A 21550-nucleotide genomic window follows, 5' to 3' on the forward strand; every position below is an offset into this window, starting at 1 on the left:
TTTTAATCTTTAGATATTTGTGTTTAACCCAGTAACTCCCTGGAGTAAACTGCAAGAATTATATACAATTCTAATTGTATGATATATATATACATATATATATACATACACACAGAAGCTACATTTTAATTCTGGATGTCCTGACAGCTTTATATGTGTGGTTGGAAGTATTTCACATTTTCATTCCATGATTAAGAAGTAAAAAAGCTGAAACTATAAATACTGGTGGAGACACCAAAAAAGAGCAGGACCCTGTGGTCCTAGGGGACTATGACCTCAGCCAGTCTTTTGTCTGTAAGAAAACTTCAGCCAAAGAATAAATTTAATCAGAGAAGTGAGAAGAGGCAGAAACAAAGGAAAACAGTCAAACAAGATTTGGTCATTAAGCATAATCAAGGATTTTTAGTTCCTTTTCAAGGGCTATAGATAATATTCTGAGCCATATCCTCTGAACTATCTTATAGAGACTAAAATCCCCACCAGGTGGAAGAAGTTAACCACATGAAGACATGCAGCCATGACTTAAGCTGCTACAATTCTGAGAGCTAGCCTTAAAGCAATGGAAACAAACCGACCCTGGCACTAAAGACTAATTATACTTAAATCAAGATGACACTGATCAAACCACCGCATGACCAATTTCAAAATGACTGTCAGAGCTGTTTTTGCATGTAGTCCCTTCCCTTTACCTTGCGGGGGAAATCAGCCTTTGGACAGGAGTCTGCCCTCCTCTCAGGTTGTCGGCACTGAAAATAAAGCAAATTTCTTTTCCAGCAACTTTGCCTCTTTATTGGCTTCAGAGTGGCGAGCAGCTGGACCCCCACTTTGGGTAACAATATTAGTTGCTTCAAACTCCTTCAGTCAAACTTTAATCACCTGTACCTTTCCACCAGGCATGTGTGGGAAGGAAGCAGAAAAGCTAGCGGCCCAAGCTATGGAGGGTGCTGAGTGGTTGACTAGCAGGGGTAGAAGCTTTTAATACAGAGAGAAGCTGGGCAACTACTTTTGTCATCCACGGCAATCCCTTTGTGGAAATTTAAAAAATAGTTACCATGAAAGATCTTCATCCCAAAGGGCTTGTGAGCCCCTTGTTTCCAAGGACTTGGCAGATTCATCTTTGTGGGCCCAGTGCCCGGAAATTATACACAGTGAAAGTTGCTCAGTCATGTCCGACTCTTTGTGACCTCGTGGACCATACAGTCCATGGAATTCTCCAGGCCAGAATATTGGGTACCCTTTCCCTTCTATAGGGAATCTTCCCGACCCAGGGAATGAACCCAGGTCTCCCACATTGCAGGCGGATTCTGTACCAGCTGAGCCACCAGGGAAGCCCAAGAAAGCAAAATGTGAATTAATTTGTGATCTGCCTTGTAGGGCATGTAAACACACAAGGCATGAAGACAACTCTGAATTCCATGAAGAGATAAAGGCAGACTTCAGCTCTCAGCAATGTGCAGAGGGAGATGTCCCTTTAGAGATGAGGAGGTATGGGATTCCCCATCCAGCTTTCCTCCCTCCTGGCTTTCTGATAGAGATAAAATGCTTAATTTTTAAGTGTTAAGGTTCCTGGACTACAAAATTAAAAGTTGATGGGCATGGTAGTTCCCAGACTTACAGAAGCCGAATTCAAATTCTTTGCATGCCGTCCCCCAAATGATGAAGCAGGGTGAAGCACATATTTTAAAACCCCGAGGAGGATTCGTAACAGAGCCACAAAACTTGTATCTTTCCCAGAACTCTCTTGTTAAAAAATAAAAGAATAGGAAACAATGCATATTAAATGGCAAGGAAACCATCTCAGAGGAAACGAAAGGCTTGGTTCTCAAGTAGTCCATAGGCAACAAATTAAGCTGGAGCAAAAAACTGTGGAGCTCATGGCAGCAACAGGAAACAAAGGTGTGGCCAGGGGGCATAAGGAACAGAAATACTGCCATCTCACAGCTGAAGACCCTTAGGTTTGGGGCAGGCACCAACTGTTGTTCTTAGGGCAAAAGTATCTCAAGTCCTTAAGACAGTTAGAAAAATTATGCAGAAGGTATAGCTGGATTTGCTTTTAGAAAATGTGATACCTTCTGGCTGCAACAAGTAAGCACAGTATGTCTACAAAGGCAAAGGCTTGGGTAACATTTAGTCATTCAGTCTACATCCAATACCACAGAAGCACTAAGTCAATGCCATGAAATTAAAAGATGCGTGCTACTTGGAAGAAAAGCAGTGACCAACCTAGGTAGCATATTAAAAAGCAGAGACATTACTTTGTCAACAAAGGTCCATCTAGTCAAAGTTATGGTTTTTCCAGTAGTCAAGTATGGATGTGAGAGTTGGGACTATAAAGAAAGCTGAGCGCCGAAGATGCTTTTAAACTGTGGTATTGGAGAGGACTCTTGAGAGTCCCTTGGATAGCAAGGAGATCAAACCAGTTAATCCTATAGGAAATCAGTCCTGAATATTCACTGGAAGGACTGACGCTGAAGCTCCAATACTTTGGCCATGTGATGTGAAGAAGTGACTCCTTGGAAAACAGAAGGACTGAAGCTGAAGCTCCAATGCTTTGGCCATGTGATGTGAAGAAGTGACTCCTTGGAAAACAGAAGGACTGACGCTGAAGCTCCAATACTTTGGCCATGTGATGTGAAGAAATGACTCCTTGGAAAACACCCTGATGCTAGGAAAGATTGAAGGCAGGAAGAGAAGGGGATGACAGAGGGTGAGATGGTTGGATGGCATCACCGACTTCATGGACAGGAGTTTGAGCAAGCTCCGGGAGTGGGTGATGGACAGGGAAGCCTGGCGTGCTGCAGTCCATGGGGTTGCAGAGTCGGACACAAATGATTGAACTGAATGCTCTCAAATTCTGCATCTTTAGTTTTCACATACATGTGCATGCCCTAATGTAAGTATTCATTGAATGCATTTTCAGAGGAATCTGGGTACACCCTTGGAGGTAGTGAAGTAGGCCCTGCCTGACCTATAATCAACCTCACAGACCATCCCATTTCCTCAGTTCAGTTCAGTCAGTAGCTCAGTCATGTCTGACTCTTTGCCAACCCTTGGACTGCAGTACACCAGACTTCCCTGTCCATCACCAACTCCTGGAGCTTGCTCAAACTCATGTCCATCAAAGTTGGTGATGCCATCCAACCATCTCATCCTCTGGACATGTCTGAGCAAGCTCCAGGAGAGGGTAAAGAACAGGGAAGCCTGGCATGCTGCAGTCCATGGGGTCGCAAAGAGTCAGACACAACTGAGCAACTGAAGGATTAGCCCACAAGTGAGCCCTGGGACCCTCACCAGTGTGGGTAGTTCTGTAGGCAAGACTCGCAGCCAAGCAGAGCTGACTCATTAAACCCACGTTCCTCTAGGCTGCTGTCTGTGGCTTTGTTTTTCCAAATAAGAGGAACTGGAGGGCAGCCTGTGGTTCCAATCGTGCAGTTAGGAGTTGTACGATGGTTTTTGCTTGCTGGGATTAAAGGAAGACTCAGATTCGGCAAGGCTTCTGCCCATTTGCTCAGGATGACAGTGGTAGAAGTCCCACCCAGAGAAGTTCTTACCCTTTTTCTATGCCTGAACATTGTTCAAGCCACCCTGTAGGCAAGCGGTCTAACTTCCCTAGGAAGCCTCTCAAATCTTGGCAGTAGCTTTCACATAACCTAGAATTAGTTTCATGTAAGGCTTTAGCTGCCCAGCCTGTCACTTTCATATGCTTTCTTTTCACCCTGAGGTGCTGAGGTCAGTTCAGTCACTCAGTCGTGTCTGACTCTTTGGGACCCCATGGACTGCAGCACGCCAGGCTTCCCTGTCCATCAACCACTCCCAGAGCTTGCTCAAACTCTGGTTCATCGAGTTAGTGATGCCATCCAACCATCTCATCCTCTGTCGTCCCCTTCTCTTCCTGTCTTCAATCTTTCCCAGCATCAGCATCTTTTTCAAGGAGTCAGTTCTTTGCATCAGGTGGCCAAAGTATTAGAGTTATTGGGCTAATCCTAGAATTCTGAGCTCAATTTGCCAAACCTGGGCAGCTACAGCTGTGCTGGCGATAAGGCCACCAGTTACACACTCAGTTTATTGCCCTGGGCTGGCAGCCTCAGAGTGGCAGGCATCACAGTGACTTTATTCCTCCTCTACAATTTGGCAGTTTAGGGCTCTGCTGAGAATGATCCTCAGGTTCACTGGAGCAAGAGAGCTCAAATTTAGACTATCCCTCACCCTCGTTCACAATCTTGAAACTTTCACATTTCCAGCAGTCCTAGAAAAACACATTCCACCAAAATAAAAGGCATACCAAGTATGTCTTCTTCCCTTACTCCCCCCACTATTCTTAATCCATGCATGGTTAAGAATCTCTTCTCTTGCAAAACGGATCTGATTTGTCTCAATAAACAAGGCCTCTGCCAAGGAATAAAAACTATTTGTTTATCTGGTCTCAGCTCTAGAGTACTTATCTATGAGTGAACTAGGTGATCTGAGGAAACCCCAAGACTGGGGTTGGTGCATGTGACAGACCATACATGGCCCTGCTGGATGATAAATACATCACTAACCTCAGTGCCAGGCACACAGCTGGAGCTCAATAAATATGTGAATGTGAAAGATCGAAAACAAGACCTGGTGGTCCAGCATGGAAATATGTTGAATCAATCCAGGAGATATTCAATCCATCTAGGGTGAGACTAGCTGAATCATCAATATTAAACTGCATTTAATTTAGACTGTTTCTATCCCAATTTCCAGTCTGTACCATAGGATAAAACTTTGGGATCTGATGAACTTTGACTTACGCTTTCCTTAGTGTGTTCTGTGACATCTCCCTAACTTCCCTTAATAAAAACAACAGTTCTGTGATTCCATAGATTTCATCTGCATTCGCACTGTGGATGGAACTGAACAGACTATGAACAAACCAAGCACCCAGTGCTCCTAGTATGTGCCAGTAAGAAAAGGAAATTAGCAAAATGCTGCTGGTGATAAGAACACAAGGGAAATCTGGCTGTGAAGTAAAAGGATTTTATTGGGCACAGCAGCTTAAATTTTTATCTAATAGAAGCATATCAATGTTTAAACAACTTTTTACATGAGGTGAAACTCCATTTAACCTAGCTGACACACATTACCAGCAAAGGTACATTTTAAAAGAACAAACAAACAAACAAAAAAACAAAGTCAAGTTTTTTCTTTGAGTTGGTGACATCTTCTTAGGCTTTCACAGTCTGATACTTAAATCGTGGAAAAATTCCCAAACAGAAACTTCTGGGCTGGCAGGAAGGCTGGCTGGCCCATAATTCCTGGCTGGCCCATAATTCCACACATGTGAGTTTACAGAGTTTAAGATGTCTTTATGTACTTCAAGAAAAATATATACTCTAACTTGGCTTTTTACATTAAGCTGTTAACTGTGCTCCAGGAATTTGTGCTTCAGAAAATGTAAATTCCACTACACTAAAAATCCAAGTGGCCACAGATTTGGACAGGTACCTGTGGATGGCAGGAGCAGAAAGTGCCTTCCTGGTCAGAGTGGGTGAGAGCCCAAAGGCAGACTGTGCCCAAGGGCTGAAAGAAAAGTGATCCGAGTGAGGATGGGGAGAGAGAAACTGATGACCTCAGAGTGGACAGGAAAAGAAGGGCAGGGGCCTGAGCAACAACAAACCAGAGAACTTGTGTTATGTGGAAGAGACAGGCTGTGACAGGGAGAGCAGGGTGTATTTTATTATGAAACACATCAAACATACAGACAGAAGTCCAAAAAATAAAACTTGTGTGTCCAACAACTCAAATGATGCAGTATTAACCTGGAGCCATATTTTCTTCAGCACCTTTAAGTAATGAAAAGCTCTATGCAGACTAGACAGTATCCCTTATGTATCCCTTCCTGATGCTCCCATGTACTTTCATGCGAGACTTACTGAGAGGATGCATTTAGAGGGGGGAAAAAAAAACACCTACCCAACCTAGACAGAAGAATGGTAAGCAAACAAAAATGCAGACATAAAAGGTCATTAAAGAAAAAGTTTCCAATAAACAAAAACACAAGATGTGGTATTTTCTCTCCTAAATCTAGCCTTCTCTGTTTCCAGTCTCATAAGAGTTGATCTTCAAGAGAGGCTGTTTCTGCAAGACAAAAATCAATTCTCAGTATGCCTCATATAAAAAACCCAGTCACTGTGGTTCTTAATTTCTATCTCAAGTACAAGAAAACCAAATACTCACTTTTAATCTGAAATTCCACATTTCTTTAAGTCAGATCTGCCAGTTAAAAAAATTCACCACTGCAATAACAGGGCTTTATGTTAAGTATAGCTGTTTGTACTCCCCTTCACAGATATGCTCCCCTCCAAATATAAAAAATATTTTATACTAACCTGTATGTTGAAATACTTATCTCTTTGATGAAGAGATTACAGTTCTATGTTCTCATAACCACACCATTCCTAGTTCAGCAATTTTACAATTATATATACATGACATATGAATGCATGCTCAGTCGTGTTTGACTCTTTGTGACCCCGTGGGCTATAGCACGCCAGGCTCCTCTGTCCATGGGATTTTCCAAGCTAGAATACTGGTGAGTTGCCGTTCTCCTTCAGGAGAATCTTCTCAACTCAGGACCAGAGTTTTATGTTCTTCTAAGTGTATCACTCTTAGTTCAGCAATTTTACAATTAAGCTACTAACAAATTTTTGCAATCAGGAGTTCATGATCTGAGCCACAGTCAGCTCCTTGTTTTTGCTGACTGTATACAGCTTCTCCATCTTCAGCTACAAAGAATATAATCAATTCTTCTAAGGGATTCTTGCCCACAGTAGTAGATATCTGGATAAAATTTGCCCATTCCAGTCCATTTTAGTTCACTGATTCCTAAAATGTTCATGTTCACTCTTGCCATCTCCTGTCTGACCACTTCCAATTTACCTTAATTCATGGGCCTAACATTCCAGGTTCCTATGCAATATTGTTCTTTGCAGTATCGGACTTTACTTTCATCACCAGTCACATCCATAACTGGGTGTTGTTTTCATTTTGGCTCCATCTCTTCATTCTTTCTGGAGTTATTTCTCCACTCTTCTCCAGTATGATATTGGGCACCTACCAACCCGGGGAGTTGATCTTTCAATGTCATATCTTTTTGCCTTTTCATACTGTTCAGGGGATTCTCAAGGCAAGAATATTGAAGTGGTTTGCCATTCCCTTCTCCCTTTTCCTTACTGCAAAATTCAGGCTTAAATTGAAGAAAGTAGGGAAACCACTAGACAGACCATTCAGGTATGACCTAAATCAAATCCCTTACGATTATACAGTGGAAGTGACAAATAAGTTCAAGGGATTAGATCTGATAGACAGAGTGCCTGAAGAACTATGGATGGAGGTTCATGACACTGTATAGGAAGCACAGTGATCAAGACCATCCCCAAGAAAAAGAAATGCAAAAAGGCAAAATGGGTGTCTGAGAAGGCCTTACAAATAGCTGAGAAAAGAAGAGAAGCTAAAGGCAAAGGAGAAAAGGATAGATAAACCCATCTGAATGCAGAGTTCCAAAGAATAGCAAGGAGAGATAAAAAAGCCTTCTTCAGTGATCAATGCAAAGAAATAGAGAAAAACAACAGAATGAGAAAGACCAGAGATCTCTTCAAGAAAATTAATATACCAAGGGAACATTTCATGCAAAGATGGGCACAATAAAGGACAGAAATGGTATGGACCTAACAGAAGCAGAAGATATTAAGAGGTGGCAAGAATACACAGAAGAACTATACAGAAAAGATCATGACCAAGATAACCACAATGATGTGATCACTCACCTAGAGCCAGACATCCATCCTGAAATGTGAAGTCAAGTGATGCTTAGGAAGCATCACTAAGAACAAAGCTAGTGGAGGTGATGGAATTCCAGATGAGCTATTGCAAATCCTAAAAGATGATGCTGTGAAAGTGCTGCACTCAATATGCCAGCAAATTTGGAAAACTCAGCAGTGGCCACAGGACTGGAAAAGGTCATTTTTCATTCCAATCCCAAAGAAAGGCAATCCCAAAGAATGCTCAAACTACCACACAATTGCACTCATCTCACATGCTAGCAAAGTAATGCTCAAAATTCTCCAAGCGAGGCAGGCTTCAGCAGTACATGAACTGTGAAGTTCCAGATGTTCAAGCTGGGTTTAGAAAAGGCAGAGGAACCAGAGATCAAATTGCCAACATCTGCTGGATAATAAAAAAAAGCAAGGGATTTCTAGTAAAACATCTAATTCTGCTTTATTGACTACACCAAAGCCTTTGACTGTGTGGATCACAACAAACCATGGAAAATTCTTCAAGAGGTAGGAATACCAGACAACTTTACCTGTCTCCTGAGAAACCCGTATGCAGGGCAAGAAGCAACAGTTAGAACCAGACATGGAACAATGGACTGGTTCCAAATCAGGAAAGGAATACGTCAAAGCTGTATAATGTCACCCTATTTAACTTATATGCAGACTACACCATGCAAAATGCTAGGCTGGATGAAGCACAAGCTGGAATCAAGACTGCAGGGAGAAATATCAATAACCTCAAATATGCGGTGACCCTTGTGGCAGAAAGCAAAGAGGAACTAAAGAGCCTCTTGATGAAAAGTGAAAGAGGAGAGTGAAAAGGCTGGCTTAAAACTCAGCATTCATGAAATGAAGATCATGGCATCTGGTCCCATCACTTCCTGGCAAATAGATGATGAAACAAAGGAAATAGTGACAGATTTTATTTTGGGGGCTCCAAAATCACTGCAGATGGTGACTGCAGCCATGAAATTAAAAGATGTTTACTCCTTGGAAGAAAAGCTATGACCAACCTAGACAGCATATTAAAAAGCAGACACATCACTTTGCCAACAAAGGTCCGTCTAGTCAAAGCTATGGTTTTTCCAGTAGTCATGTATGGATGTGAGAGCTGGACCATAAAGAAAGCTGACCACCAAAGAATTGATGCTTTTGAACTGTGGTGTTGGAGAAGACTCTTGAAGAGTCCCTTGGATAGCAAGGAGATCCAACCAGTCCATCCTAAAGGAGATCAGTCCTGAATATTCACTGGAAGGCCTGAGGCTGAAGCTGAAACTCTAATACTTTGGCCACTTGATGAATAGAACGGACTCCTTGGAAAAGACCCAGATGCTGAGAAAGACTAAAGGCAGGAGGAGAAGGGGATGACAGAGGATGAGATGGTTGGATGGCATCACTAGCTCAATGGACATGAGTTTGAGCAAGCTGTGGGAGTTGATGATGGACAGGGGAGCCTGGGGTGCTGCAGTCCATGGGGTCTCAAAGAGTCAGACATGACTGAGTGACTGAACTGAACTACTAACAAATTAAACATTTCTCCAGAAATGATGAAACAATGAAACTAAGCACATTTTCTCCATCTCTAGGAAAAATAACTTAAAGAATCATTCAACTATACTTTCATGACAATGAAGGATGCTTAAGGAGCCATGTATGGTAATTTTCCTCATCCCATAACCTTGTAGTTTCGTGCCCTTCAGAGCTGATCTAATCTAAATGGCCCTGCAGCACAGCTACAGGTGAGCAGCAAAGGGCAGCACGGAGAACTCGGCTGCGAGTCAGAAGACCTCCTTTCCTGTCTCTGTGTGTGGTTTCGGGGCAACCATTTAACCTCCTGGAGCTTTCACTTCCTCATCTATAAAATGAGGCTTACTTTCTTTTAATCTTCTAGATATTGTGAAAATTAAATGTGTGACCAGATGTAAAAGTGATTTTTAACTAATGCACTACTCAAATTCAGGGCATGGCACAGTATTCGAAGGTAGTCAAAAATGTGTATTTACTCCTACAGTAAAGGAGAAACCAGTTCAACCACTATGCTTTAAACGAAGTGATGTGTTGTTGTTGTTTTTTAACATAATGTCTTCAATATATTTCGAAACAGAAAACACTGGTTTCATCTGAGATTGTATATGCAACACTCAATACTCCTATGGGGAAAAAAGAACTTATTTCACAGATAAAAAGATAAAAGCACATACAAGTTAATCAACTTGATTAAAAATATGATGACTTGGCGCTAGGACTAAATGCCAGAAGTTCATGTCATTGCACATTCCCCAATCTATGAAATTTAAAGTATCATCAAATTTCAGATTTTAAACTCAAGTACACAGAACAGCAATCCTGGGTTTCATTGGAAGGACTGATGCTGAAGTTGCAACTCCAATACTTTGGCCACCTCATGCAAAGACTTGACTCATTGGAAAAGACCCTGATGCTGGGAGGGACTGGGGGCAGGAGGAGAAGGGGACGACAGAGGATGAGATGGCTGGATGGCATCACAGATTCGATGGACAGGAGTTTGAGTAAACTCCGGGAGCTGGTGATGGACAGGGAGGCCTGGCGTGCTGCAATTCAAGGGGTCGCAAAGAGTCGGACACGACTGAGCGACTGAACTGAACTGAACACAAAACAGCTGTCAGTATAAAAACAACGTATTAGAAAGGATTAAAAGTTGGAATTGCAAGTTAGCATTTATTTTAAGAGTAACCCAAAACTTCTGAAGTAAATAAATCATCTCAAAATAAATCATGAGAATCAAAACTGATGATCCTGCATGAATGATAGTTAGCTTAGAACTTAGTCATACTTTCTCAGAAACAGAAACAAAACAACTGTGCGTTAACAAATGGAAAATACATGTGATCCCAGTAGGTACCTCCTGAAGAGCTGCTACACTCACAGAGCCCCAGAGCGCAGGAGGACCTCGGGAGCTACTTGCAATGGTCACTTGAGCCCGCCAGAGTACAGGAATTAAGTCAAAGTTCTTTTGCTTTTAGCTGAAATTCTATCAATTCAAAGTGGCAAGAAGGACAACTTCATTTTGACCAGAAGTCCTAATTGGTTACTCATCACAGAACACTTTCCAAGGGTTATCTTAGATCACAGGATCCCAGGCAGAAAAAATAAGAAGCCGCAGCAAGGGAACCACTATTTAAAACCCACTGTGGGTTTACCTATGACTGATGGCAGATTCATGTTGATGCACAAACCAACACAATGTTGTAAACCAATTATCCTTCAATTAAAAAGAAAAAATAAATAAAACCCACTGATAGCATCTTTAACCACTAGAGTCACCGTAGCTAAAGAAGGAAGAATATGCTTTGTTCTGAAATGAAATCTATCAGTGCAGCCCATTTTCTTGACTCCTCAGAACTTCTTCACAAAAAGTATTAGCCATCTTCATAGAAGTGTGTACAAGAAAGTGTTAATTTCACTCTAGACACAAAAAGAATTTCAGGCTAAGCTTGACCTCACGACAATTTTTACATGTCCCTGCACATACCATCAAGAGCTTTCTCTATGTCAAGCAACAGTAAGGACAGGATGGCCCTGGACTCAGTTCCAGAAGCAGTGTCAAAGGGAGGCTACCAAACAAAACCTAGGAAGATGGCAGAATCATTATAGCCAGCCCTCTGATCATCAGACCACAGAGTAAAGCACAGCCTCCAAACACGTGCTCTGCCCTGACAAAACGACTGGAGATGTCCTGTTGGGGGTTGCGTAAGAGAAAAAAACATCAAATTTAACTTACTTTTTAACAATTTTTTCATTTCAATAAATTTATTTTGATTGGTTGGATTGTTTAAAAGGAAGAGAAGAATTTGCTCATGCTTTTCAACCTGAGGGTGAGAAAGAAAATAGTGTTATTTCATTCCTTAAAATGTTGGGAGTACAATTTCACTTTAGGGAAATTTACCCACTTGTTTCTGTAGCTTCGTGCAGCAGCAGTTCATCCTGTTTGCCGTTTCTGAAAGCAAATGCAAAAGGCTGTTAGACCTCTTAGCTATAAATAACAGGAAAAAAACCAAACCTGGAGTTTGAACATACACAAGCCTACCCTGTGGGGCAGATCCTTTCCAACCCCAAAGGACTAGATGGATTAAACTTCTCATCAGCGCTTTAATGCTGCCTACTACTGTGTCCTGTGTTCTACCAAATGAGCGCCCTCACCCGTCCAGGGTTTTGGGTCTTGCCTAGCCTGCACAGTGTATCTCTTTTTGGTGGAGATCAGGCCTGACTAATCATCTTATGAAATGACTAGTAAGACCCAGTCTCAAGTATATGAGTTCTTCTCATTTTGATCAGGACCAAAAGGAAGTAGGAAGTAACTGAACGCTTGACTTTTTTAAACCTTGGAGCATTAATGCTATGGACAAGGTTTCCGAGCCTGATATAAGGAAAATCGGGACTGGGAGGTCGGCTTCCTTCCAGGCTCCTCTGAGGTAGCAACATGAGTCAGTATCCCACTGCCGGATTCATAGAAGAGGACGACAAAGGGAACAAACATAGCCATGAGAATAAAGAAGGATCAGACCTACTAAACTGATGACATCTGTTTCTGGTTACACTTACATCTGTTATTAATTAAACTTGAAAAAACAATACCTTTATTTAGAGCACTTGGATTTTTAGATGTGATGTTTTTTGCCAGACCATACATCACCAGCTTATCAGCTATATTGATAGTACCATTCTCGGAACACTTCTCAACTGACACCGTGTGAACATTCTTGATAACTCCTTTTACAGAAATCATTACATTCTGATTCAACATGAAATTCTTCAGTAGCTCTATCATTAGGTGAGAACATCTTCCATTCAACTCCATTAGTCCTGGAAAAAAACTGAGTACTAATCAACAAGTTCCTAAAAGATAATATTTAACTTAATTGTCTAAGGATAATAAAAGGCTCACTGATTTTAGCTAGCTTTAGTTACATACGCTGTAATGTAAAAAGCTGCTGCATTCGAAAAAATCAAACCTGACAAATATTCCTCAATCCTTAATATGTGTCAAGCACTAGTGAAGTGAAAATCGCTCAGTCGTTTCCTACTCTGCGACCCCCATGGACTATACAGTCCATGGAAATTCTCCAGGCCAGAGTACTTGAGTGAGTAGCCTTTCCCTTCTCCAGGGGATCTTCCCAACTCAGGGGTCGAACTCAGATCTCCCACATTGCAGGCGTATTCTTCACCAGCCGAGTCACAAGAAAAGCCCAAGAATACTAGAGCGGGTAGCCTGTCCCTTCTTCAGGGGATCTTCCTGACCCAGGAATCGAACCAGGGTCTCCTGCATTGCAGGCAGATTCTATACCAGCTGAGCCATCAGGGAAGCCCTGTCAAACACTTAATTTAGGTCTATAAGCCAGAACACTGACAAATGTCTGCCTACGTGGACTTCTGTTCTAATGGGAGATGCAAACAATGACAAAGAGAATTTTCTAACTTTCTGAGTCAAAACCAAAGTAGACGGTGAGGCAGTCCGTTATTATCTGGTGGAACCTCTAGGTAAAGAAATTAGGAGTAAGAATAAAAAGCTACTTCAGCATTTTGGTTCCTTTTGTTCAAATTCCAACTGAAGGGTTGAATAAATATGCAGATATAGATAAGAGTACAAATAGTAAGGTAGGCCAAAACAGTGTCATGAGAACATCTCTAGTCTGCAACAAGGCAGAAAGACCCCCACAAGAGAGGTCAGAGCCGTGACCCCAGCTGGTCCTGGCTCTGCCACTTTCTAGGCGTGCAACCTGAGACCAACCAGAATCTGAGCCTTGACTCTCTGACACTCATCTGTAAAACCAAAGATGGAATGACTGAATATAATTTGTGTGAGAATCAAAGAAAGAATAAAAAACATGAGTTGGTTTTTTTTTTTGGTAAACTCTGCTTGATATTTAGAAATCTGGGCAGTTACTTAAGACACCCATTTGTTTCAGACTTAACGTTATAGAAGAAAGAAAAAAAAAAATCCCACAGACACCCATACTGGAAAGTGACTTAATTGTCTACCATCAAGGGAACATCTGATAACTTGGAAAGGAAGCTCCAGGTGGCTGGCAGAGATGGGCTGCACTCTGCAGAGAGGCAGAGTTTCAGTGTTTCCATAGTCCGCATAGAGCACTTTCACATTGGCATCTGATGTCCCCAGCACAATGGCACGGTACCAGCAATCATCACCTGAAAATGGAATGCAGTCTCAGGTGGGAAGTTACATTCAATGAGGCCCTCCTCCCCTAAGATGGTTATTCACAGTTGCATTGACATCACTTGGAAATTCACACCAAGATTTTCTGATTTCATGCCAAGGATTCTAGATTAAACACAAGCATCACCTCTACTTCTTGCAGATTCTACTGAAAAGACAGTTACAGGATTGAACAGAAAAAAGGCTAAAACCACAAGGATGGCGAACAAGAGAGATGACAATGTTAACGTTGGGAAGCTGGAAAGCAGATACATGAATGGAAATAACTTAGCAGAGTTCAACTGAAGCTGCTGTAAGAAAGCCAAGAAGCATCCCAGTTTGCATTTCAAATCCCCAAGTAATCAAGGCTCAATAATTGGTGCTACTCATTCAAAAGTAGGAGTAAAGATGAAACTGAGATGGTGACTGAATGTGGAAGCAGAGTTCCTTCCCCAAGACATGTGAATAAACTTTAGTTTATAAACACATTTACACACAATAACTATTTTTAAAGGTGCTGAAGCTTTATGATTAGCTTTGTGTTTACATGTTTTAATAACACTTAGAAAGGTCCCCCTTTCTAGGTAATGTCTCCTACCCAAGGACAGAAGACTAGTTTCTTCTTCAGAGAGGACGGACCAGAGAGACTATGGACTGGGGAACATGAGGCAGAGCAGAGATCCCTGTCAGGCCAGTCCACACTTCAGGCAGGAGACAACCATCTCAAGCAAAAGCACTTGAAGACACCAGCATGAAGACTTCCCAGTGAAACAGCAGAGCCAGGTCACCCCACAGACAAGCTCTGCCCCCACTCAAAGGAACTTCCAATTAGCTTCTTAGTGCCTCACCTTATAAAGACAAACAGCAAAGGATGACCAAACAGAAGAAGAAAGAGAAGACCAGACCAACCAAACGGGATATCAAGGAAACAGAGGCCAAGGACAGAGGAAACCATGAAAATTAAAAGAATATGACCATCCTCAGAGAAATGACCTTCCATCCTTAAAACAAGTACAAGGAAGTGTTAAAACCACACACCTGAGAAACATAAAAACTACTGAAACAAAAAAATGTGATATTAAAAATGAGATAAGAAAGGCCGGAAGAGAAAACCGAGGAAACCTCTTGAACAGAATAAAAAAGATGAAACAGCAGAGGAAATTCAGCAGAAGAGTTTAAGCCTAACATTAGAATACTTGGAAGTTCATAAAAGAGCAGAAAATGAAAGAAAGGAATACAAAAAATTCAGGGAAAAATTTCAAAACTAAAGCCCATAAATTTCAAGACTAACGGGCCCACCCGGTGAGTGCTCACTCAGTACAACAGTGAAAAGAAAAACCAGTGCTGGGGGAAGTCCCTGGTTAAGACTCTACACTTTCACTGACGGGGCCCGGGTTCAATCCCTGGTTGGTGAACTAAGATTCCACAAGCTGTGTGGAGCAGCCAAAAAAAGAAAGAAAGAAAACCAACGCTAAGTCACATCATAAAAATTCAAAACTCGGGATGAAGAGATTACCACAAGTTCCAGAAAGAAGGAAAAAAATATGTACAAAGTCTGGAGAAGCTCAACGCCATCTACCTCTCCACCAGCAACACCTGCAGCTAAAAGACAATATAAAAGCAATGCCTTCAAAAATTTAAGAGGAAGATGATTTCCAACCTGGAATTCTATCTATAGGTAAGCTATCAAGTTTAGAGTAGGATACTTTTTCAAACATGAAGGGTAACATCCTTACCCTTAATTAACTTAATTTTATATGTACCTTTTCTCAGCTTCCAGAGGATGAGATATACCCAAATATTAAGAGTAAGTCAAAAGTAAGGGATCCAGAAAGCAAGTTAAGATGAGGGAGGGAGATAATCTGGCATCAAGGAGCGGGTGAGAGAGAAATCCAAGCAACAGAGGGCTGGCGTGATGGTGACACGAAACTTCCAGGAGGACAGCTCAGGTCCCAAAGACAAGCAGTCTAGATAGGAGCTGGTAAAAAGGCCAGGGCTGCCTACGATTATGACAAAAGTGGATCAAGTACATAAAGTACTCTTGGAGAGAATTCACACCAGTGCAGAGGACTGGAGATCATTACTGAAAGTATACAGGACACAAGTAACAAAAAAAGGCTGCAGAAGTATTTATAGTGACTACACGGCTGGGCTGTGAATTGCTTTTATGCAACCCTAGTAACATAACACAGAATACTTATCTAACCAAAAATTATGGCACATTTCTACCAGGAAGAAAAGAGAGGGAAACTGTAGAGCCAGTTGTCATAGAAAATTAAATACTTTTAAAAACTGTAAGTCTAATGTTTTAAATGCACACTGTTCTGCCTAACAGAAAGAATCTTACTTGTGTATCTGGCACAACATGCATCTCCAATTTTCGGTGTATAGGGCGATCGGCTTTTCTGAGCATTGCAATATTCTAACAATTCGGCCGTCAATACACTCAGTTTTTCCTGATCTCCTAAAATATATATTTAAAAAAAAACACCTCATTAGAACTGATTCAAATGAATTCTTTTTAATGGCTGAGTAATATTCCATTGTGTATATGTACCACAGCTTTCTCATCCATTTGTCTGCTGATGGGCATCTAGGTTGCTTCCATGTCCTGGCTATTATAAACAGTGCTGTGATGAACATTGGGGTACACGTGTCTCTCAGATCTGGTTTCCTCGGTGTGTATGACCAGGAGTGGGATTGCTGGGTCATATGGCAGTTCTAATGAGGTGGATGAAACTGAAGCCCATTATACAGAGTGAAGTAAGCCCAAAAGATAAACACCAATACAGTATACTAACGCATATATATGGAATTTAGAAAGATGGGAACGATAACCCTGTATGCAAGACAGAAAAAGAGACACAGATGTATAGAACAGACTTTTGGACTCTATGGGAGAAGGCGAAGGTGGGATGATCTGAGAGAATAGTATTGAAACATGTATATTATCAAGTGTGAAACAGATCGCCAGTCCAGGCTGGATGCATGAGACAAGTGCTTGGGGCTGGTGCACTGGGAAGACCCAGAGGGATGGGATGGGGAGGGAGGTGGGAGGGGGGTTCAGGATGGGGAACACATGTAAATCCATGGCTGATTCATGTCAATGTGTGGCAAAAACCACTACAATATTGTAAAGTAATTAGCCTCCAACTAATAAAAATAAATGGAAAAAAATAAATTAAAAAAAATTCTGTGAAGAAACTTTCAGTGCTAATATTTATAAAAGTATATAAGAAGGAAAATTAAATCTAAACTCCAAAGACCCTGTATATTTTAAAATATACATTTCTGTTTTAAAAACAGATAAAACCACTAGGGGGTACACTGTGGGGAAGGGACGCAGTATTGGGAAGGGGCAAGAAGGAAGCCACCAGTGGGATAATGTGTTGATCAGGGTGGCTAGTCCAGTGTGCTCGTTCTACAAAAACCTATGATGTTAGGCTACAGCCTTACAATTGTTCCGTATACTTGTCAGTGTGTTATAGGTAATAAAATGAAACAAAGTACTTCCAATTCATCACACCGCATGTAGCTGCCAGGATGGAATAACCCTGAGCCCATGCTTCCTACTATACAGTTTAAAGATGATTGTTCCTAAAACGGAGAATAAATTTAAGAGCAGTTATTGGTATCACCACAATTCTTGGGTTGATCACTTAAAAAAAAAAAAGGTTCATTTTTAAGTATCTGCAAATTCTTCTGAATAGCCAACTTGTATTGTACTAACTCAGCTTCTGAACTATAAGAATAAACTCAAATACACTGATGAGATGACTGAATTGTAATCTTTCATGAAACAAAAAAGGAAAATTAAAGTCAACATTTATATGCTACTCTTCTTCACAATTAGAAGCACTGTCAAACAGTTCTCTAAGTTCCTAGGACTCAGTAACACTGAGTGAATTCAAAGAGTGATTTCAAAGTACTCTTTCAACATATCTAAAACAGAATTCGGTTGAAATTCTCTTAATGCTCGTAGAAGGTTAAGTTAGTAAGTATAATTCCATACAGACAGTACCTACTTTTAAACAATAAATTATACAGCAATCAAGGACACTGCCTTGTTATAAAAAGCTGCAGATGATCGAGACCAGGCAGAGTAGAGACTGAATGCAGGGCATGTTCACATCTGTTTTTAAAATCAAATTTTCCTTACATATTATTATGATCAATTAAAACACTGAGTGGAAAGGAAACCATCACTTCTCCCCGTCGCTTCCTAAGGAGTTCAGGTAAGTTCATTCTACAATTAAAAGACTAGCATAAATGTGTCTCAAACTTTTATTTCTTACCTGCCATTTCATTTGGTAGAGCATAAAACAAGTTTGGATTTGCGATTTCTAAAATGCATGCTTGTACAGTTTTATTAACTGGCAACTCTATTGTACTCCACTGATTAGCTGAAGAGATGGCTGAAAATACATGAAATACAGTCCTCTCATGAAACAGATAAAACTTAGTATTCTACTGAATATCAACACTCCCAAAGTCCCAAAATGAAAATCTGTATTTTCACAAAAGAGTTTGTTTAATATGAGGGACTTTGGTGTGCATTACAAAAAAGCTCAACCTATATAACAAGAATCCTTAAACTATGACACTCATATAGTCTATTTTTATTTCTATAGTACATTTAATTATTAACATTTACTCAAACTTTAAGGGATACATAACTGTATGATGTATGTTTGTTTACCTGACAAGTAACTACATTAAAAATGAGTATAGTGTTCAATAAAACCCTGTTTCAACAAACATTCAGTTCAGTTCAGTTGCGTCCGTCTCTTTGCGATCCCATGGACTGCAGCATGCCAGGCCTCCCTGTCCATCACCAACTAACAGAGTTTACTCAAACTCATGTCCATTGAGTCGGTGATGCCATCTAACCATAACCATGCCATCTAACATAACCCTCTGTCGTCCCCTTCTCCTTCCACCTTCAATCTTTCCCAGGATCAGGGTCTTTTCAAATGAGTCAGTTCTTCGTATCAAGTGGCCAAAGTATTGGAGTTTCAGCTTCAACATCAGTCCTTCCAATGAATATTCAGGGCTGATTTCCTTTAGGATGGACTTGTTGGATCTCCTTGCAGTCCAAGGGACTCTCAAGAGTCCTCTCCAACACCACAGTTTAAAAGCATCAATTCTTTGGTGCTCAGCTTTCTTTATAGTCCAACTGTCACATCCATACATGACTACTAGAAAAACCATAGCTTTGACTAGACAGACCTTTGTTGGCAGAATAATGTCTCTGCTTTTAATATGCTGTCTAGGTTGGTCATAACTATTCTTCCAAGGAGCAAGCATCTTTTAATTTCATGACTGCAGTCACCATCTGCAGTGACTTTGGAGCCCCCCAAAATAAAGTATGTCACTGTTTCTACTGTTTCCCCATCCATTTGCCATGAAGTGATAGGACCAGATGCCATGATCTCAGTTTTCTGAATGCTGAGTTTTAAGCCAACTTTTTCACTCTGCTCTTTCATATCAAGAGGCTCTTTAGTTCTTCTTCGCTTCTTTCTGCCATAAGGGTGGTGTCATCTGCATATCTGAGGTTATTGATATTTCTCCCGGCAATCTTGATTCCAGCTTGTGCTTCATCCAGCCCAGCATTTCTCATGATGTACCTTGCATATAAGTTAAATAAGCAGGGTGATAATATACAGCCTTGACGTACTCCTTTCTCTATTTGGAACCAGTCTGTTGTTCCATGTCCAGCTCTAACTGTTGCTTCCTGACCTACATACAGATTTCTCAAGAGGCAAGTCAGGTGGTCTGGTATTCCCATCTCTTTCAGAATTTTCCACAGTTTGTGGTGATCCACACTGTCAAAGACTTTGGCATAGTCAATAAAGCAGAAGTAGATGTTTTCCTGGAACTCTCTTGATTTTTCCATAATCCAACAGACGTTGGCAATTTGACCTCTGGTTCCTCTGCCTTTTCTAAAACCAGCTTGAACATCTGGAAGTTCACAGTTAACGTACTGTTGAAGCCTCGCTTGGAGAATTTTGAGCATTACTTTGCTAGCATGTGAGATGAGTCCAATTGTGAGGTAGTCTGAACATTCTTTGGCATTGCCTTTCTTTGGGACTGGTATGAAAATTGACCTTTTCCAGTCCTGTGGTCACTGCTGAGTTTTCCAAATTTGCTGGTATAATGAATGCAGCACTTTCACAGCATCGTCTTTCAGGATTTAGAATACCTCAACTGGAATTCAGAGAAGGCAATGGCACCCCACTCCAGTACTCTTGCCTGGAAAATCCCATGGATGGAGGAGCCTGGTGGGCTGCAGTCCATGGGGTCGCAAAGAGTCAGACACGACTGAGTGACTTCACTTTCACTTTTCACTTTCATGCACTGGAGAAGGAAATGGCAACCCACTCCGGTGTTCTTGCCTGGAGAATCCCAGGGATGGGGGAGCCTGGTGGGCTGCCGTCTGTGGAGTCGCACAGAGTCGGACACGACTGAGGTGACTTAGCGGCAGCAGCAGCAGCAGCAACTGGAATTTCATCACCTCCACTAGCTTTGCTCATAGTGACGCTTCCTAAGGCCCACTTGACTTCACACTCCAGGATGTTTGGCTCTAGGTGAGTGATCACACCATCGTGGTTATCTGGGTCATGAAGATCTTTTCTGTATAGTTCTGTGTTTTTTGGCCACCTCTTCTTAATGTCTCCTGCTTCTGTTAGGTCCATACCATTTCTGTCCTTTATTGAGCCCATCTTTGCATGAAATGTTCCCTTGGTATCTCTTAATTTTCTTGACGAGATCTCTTAGTCTTTCCCATTCTTTTATTTTCCTCCATTTCTTTGCATTGATCACAGAGAAAGGCTTTCTTATCTCTCCTTGCTGTTATCTGGAACTCTGCATTCAAACGGGTATTTATTTCCTTTTCTCCTTTGCTTTTTGCTTCTCTTCTTTTCACAGCTATTTGTAAGGCCTCCTCAGATAGCCATTTTGGTTTTTTGCATTTCTTTTTCTTGGGGATGGTCTTGATCTCTGTCTCCTATACAATGTCACGAATCTCCGTCCATAGTTCATTAGGCGCTCTATCAAATCTAATCCCTTGAATCTACTTCTCACATCCACTGTAAGGGATTTGATTTAGGTCATACCTGAATGGTCTAGTGGTTTTCCCTACTTTCTTCAATTTAAGTCTGAATTTGGCAATAAATTGTTCATGATCTGAGCCACAGTCAGCTCCTAGTCTCGTTTTTGCTGACTGTATGGAGCTTCTCCATCTTTGTCTGCAAAGAATATAATCAGTCTGATTTCGGTGTTGACCCTCTGGTGATGTCATGTGTAGAGTCCTCTCTTGTGTTCTCAGAAGAGGGTGTTTACTATGACCAGTGCGTTCTCTTGGCAAAACTCTGTTAGACTTTGTCCTGTTTCATTCTGTACTCCAACGCCAAATTTGCCTGTTACTCCAGGTGTTTCCTGACTTCCTACTTTTGCATTCCAGTCCCCTATAATGAAAAGGACATCTTTTTTTGGTGTTAGTTCTAGAAGGTCTTGTAGGTCTTCATAGACCGTTCAACTTCGGCTTCTTCATCAT

The 21550-nt window shown here is 41.2% G+C and overlaps 1 protein-coding gene across 3 annotated transcripts in view; it reads right to left on the reverse strand.

Moving 5' to 3' along the window:
* Positions 1-4988: 4988 nt before the first annotated feature.
* Positions 4989-21550, reverse strand: part of TDRD1 (tudor domain containing 1) — a 51060-nt gene continuing 34498 nt past the window's right edge. For 2 of the 3 annotated variants that reach the window (XM_043475808.1, XM_043475807.1), the window contains exons 20-26: positions 18291-18410; positions 16343-16459; positions 13821-13988; positions 12417-12644; positions 11732-11778; positions 11563-11650; positions 4989-6105 (exon numbers count right to left, since the gene is read on the reverse strand). In XM_043475808.1, coding sequence (XP_043331743.1) covers positions 6074-6105; positions 11563-11650; positions 11732-11778; positions 12417-12644; positions 13821-13988; positions 16343-16459; positions 18291-18410 — 800 coding nt within the window. In that variant the 3' untranslated portion in view covers positions 4989-6073. Of the gene's footprint in view, positions 6106-11558; positions 11651-11731; positions 11779-12416; positions 12645-13820; positions 13989-16342; positions 16460-18290; positions 18411-21550 lie in introns of all 3 variants that reach the window. The other variant, XM_043475809.1, reaches the window with a different exon arrangement.

This window comes from Cervus canadensis, chromosome 8 (genome assembly GCF_019320065.1).
Source record: "Cervus canadensis isolate Bull #8, Minnesota chromosome 8, ASM1932006v1, whole genome shotgun sequence".
In the NCBI taxonomy this organism is placed as follows: domain Eukaryota; kingdom Metazoa; phylum Chordata; class Mammalia; order Artiodactyla; family Cervidae; genus Cervus; species Cervus canadensis.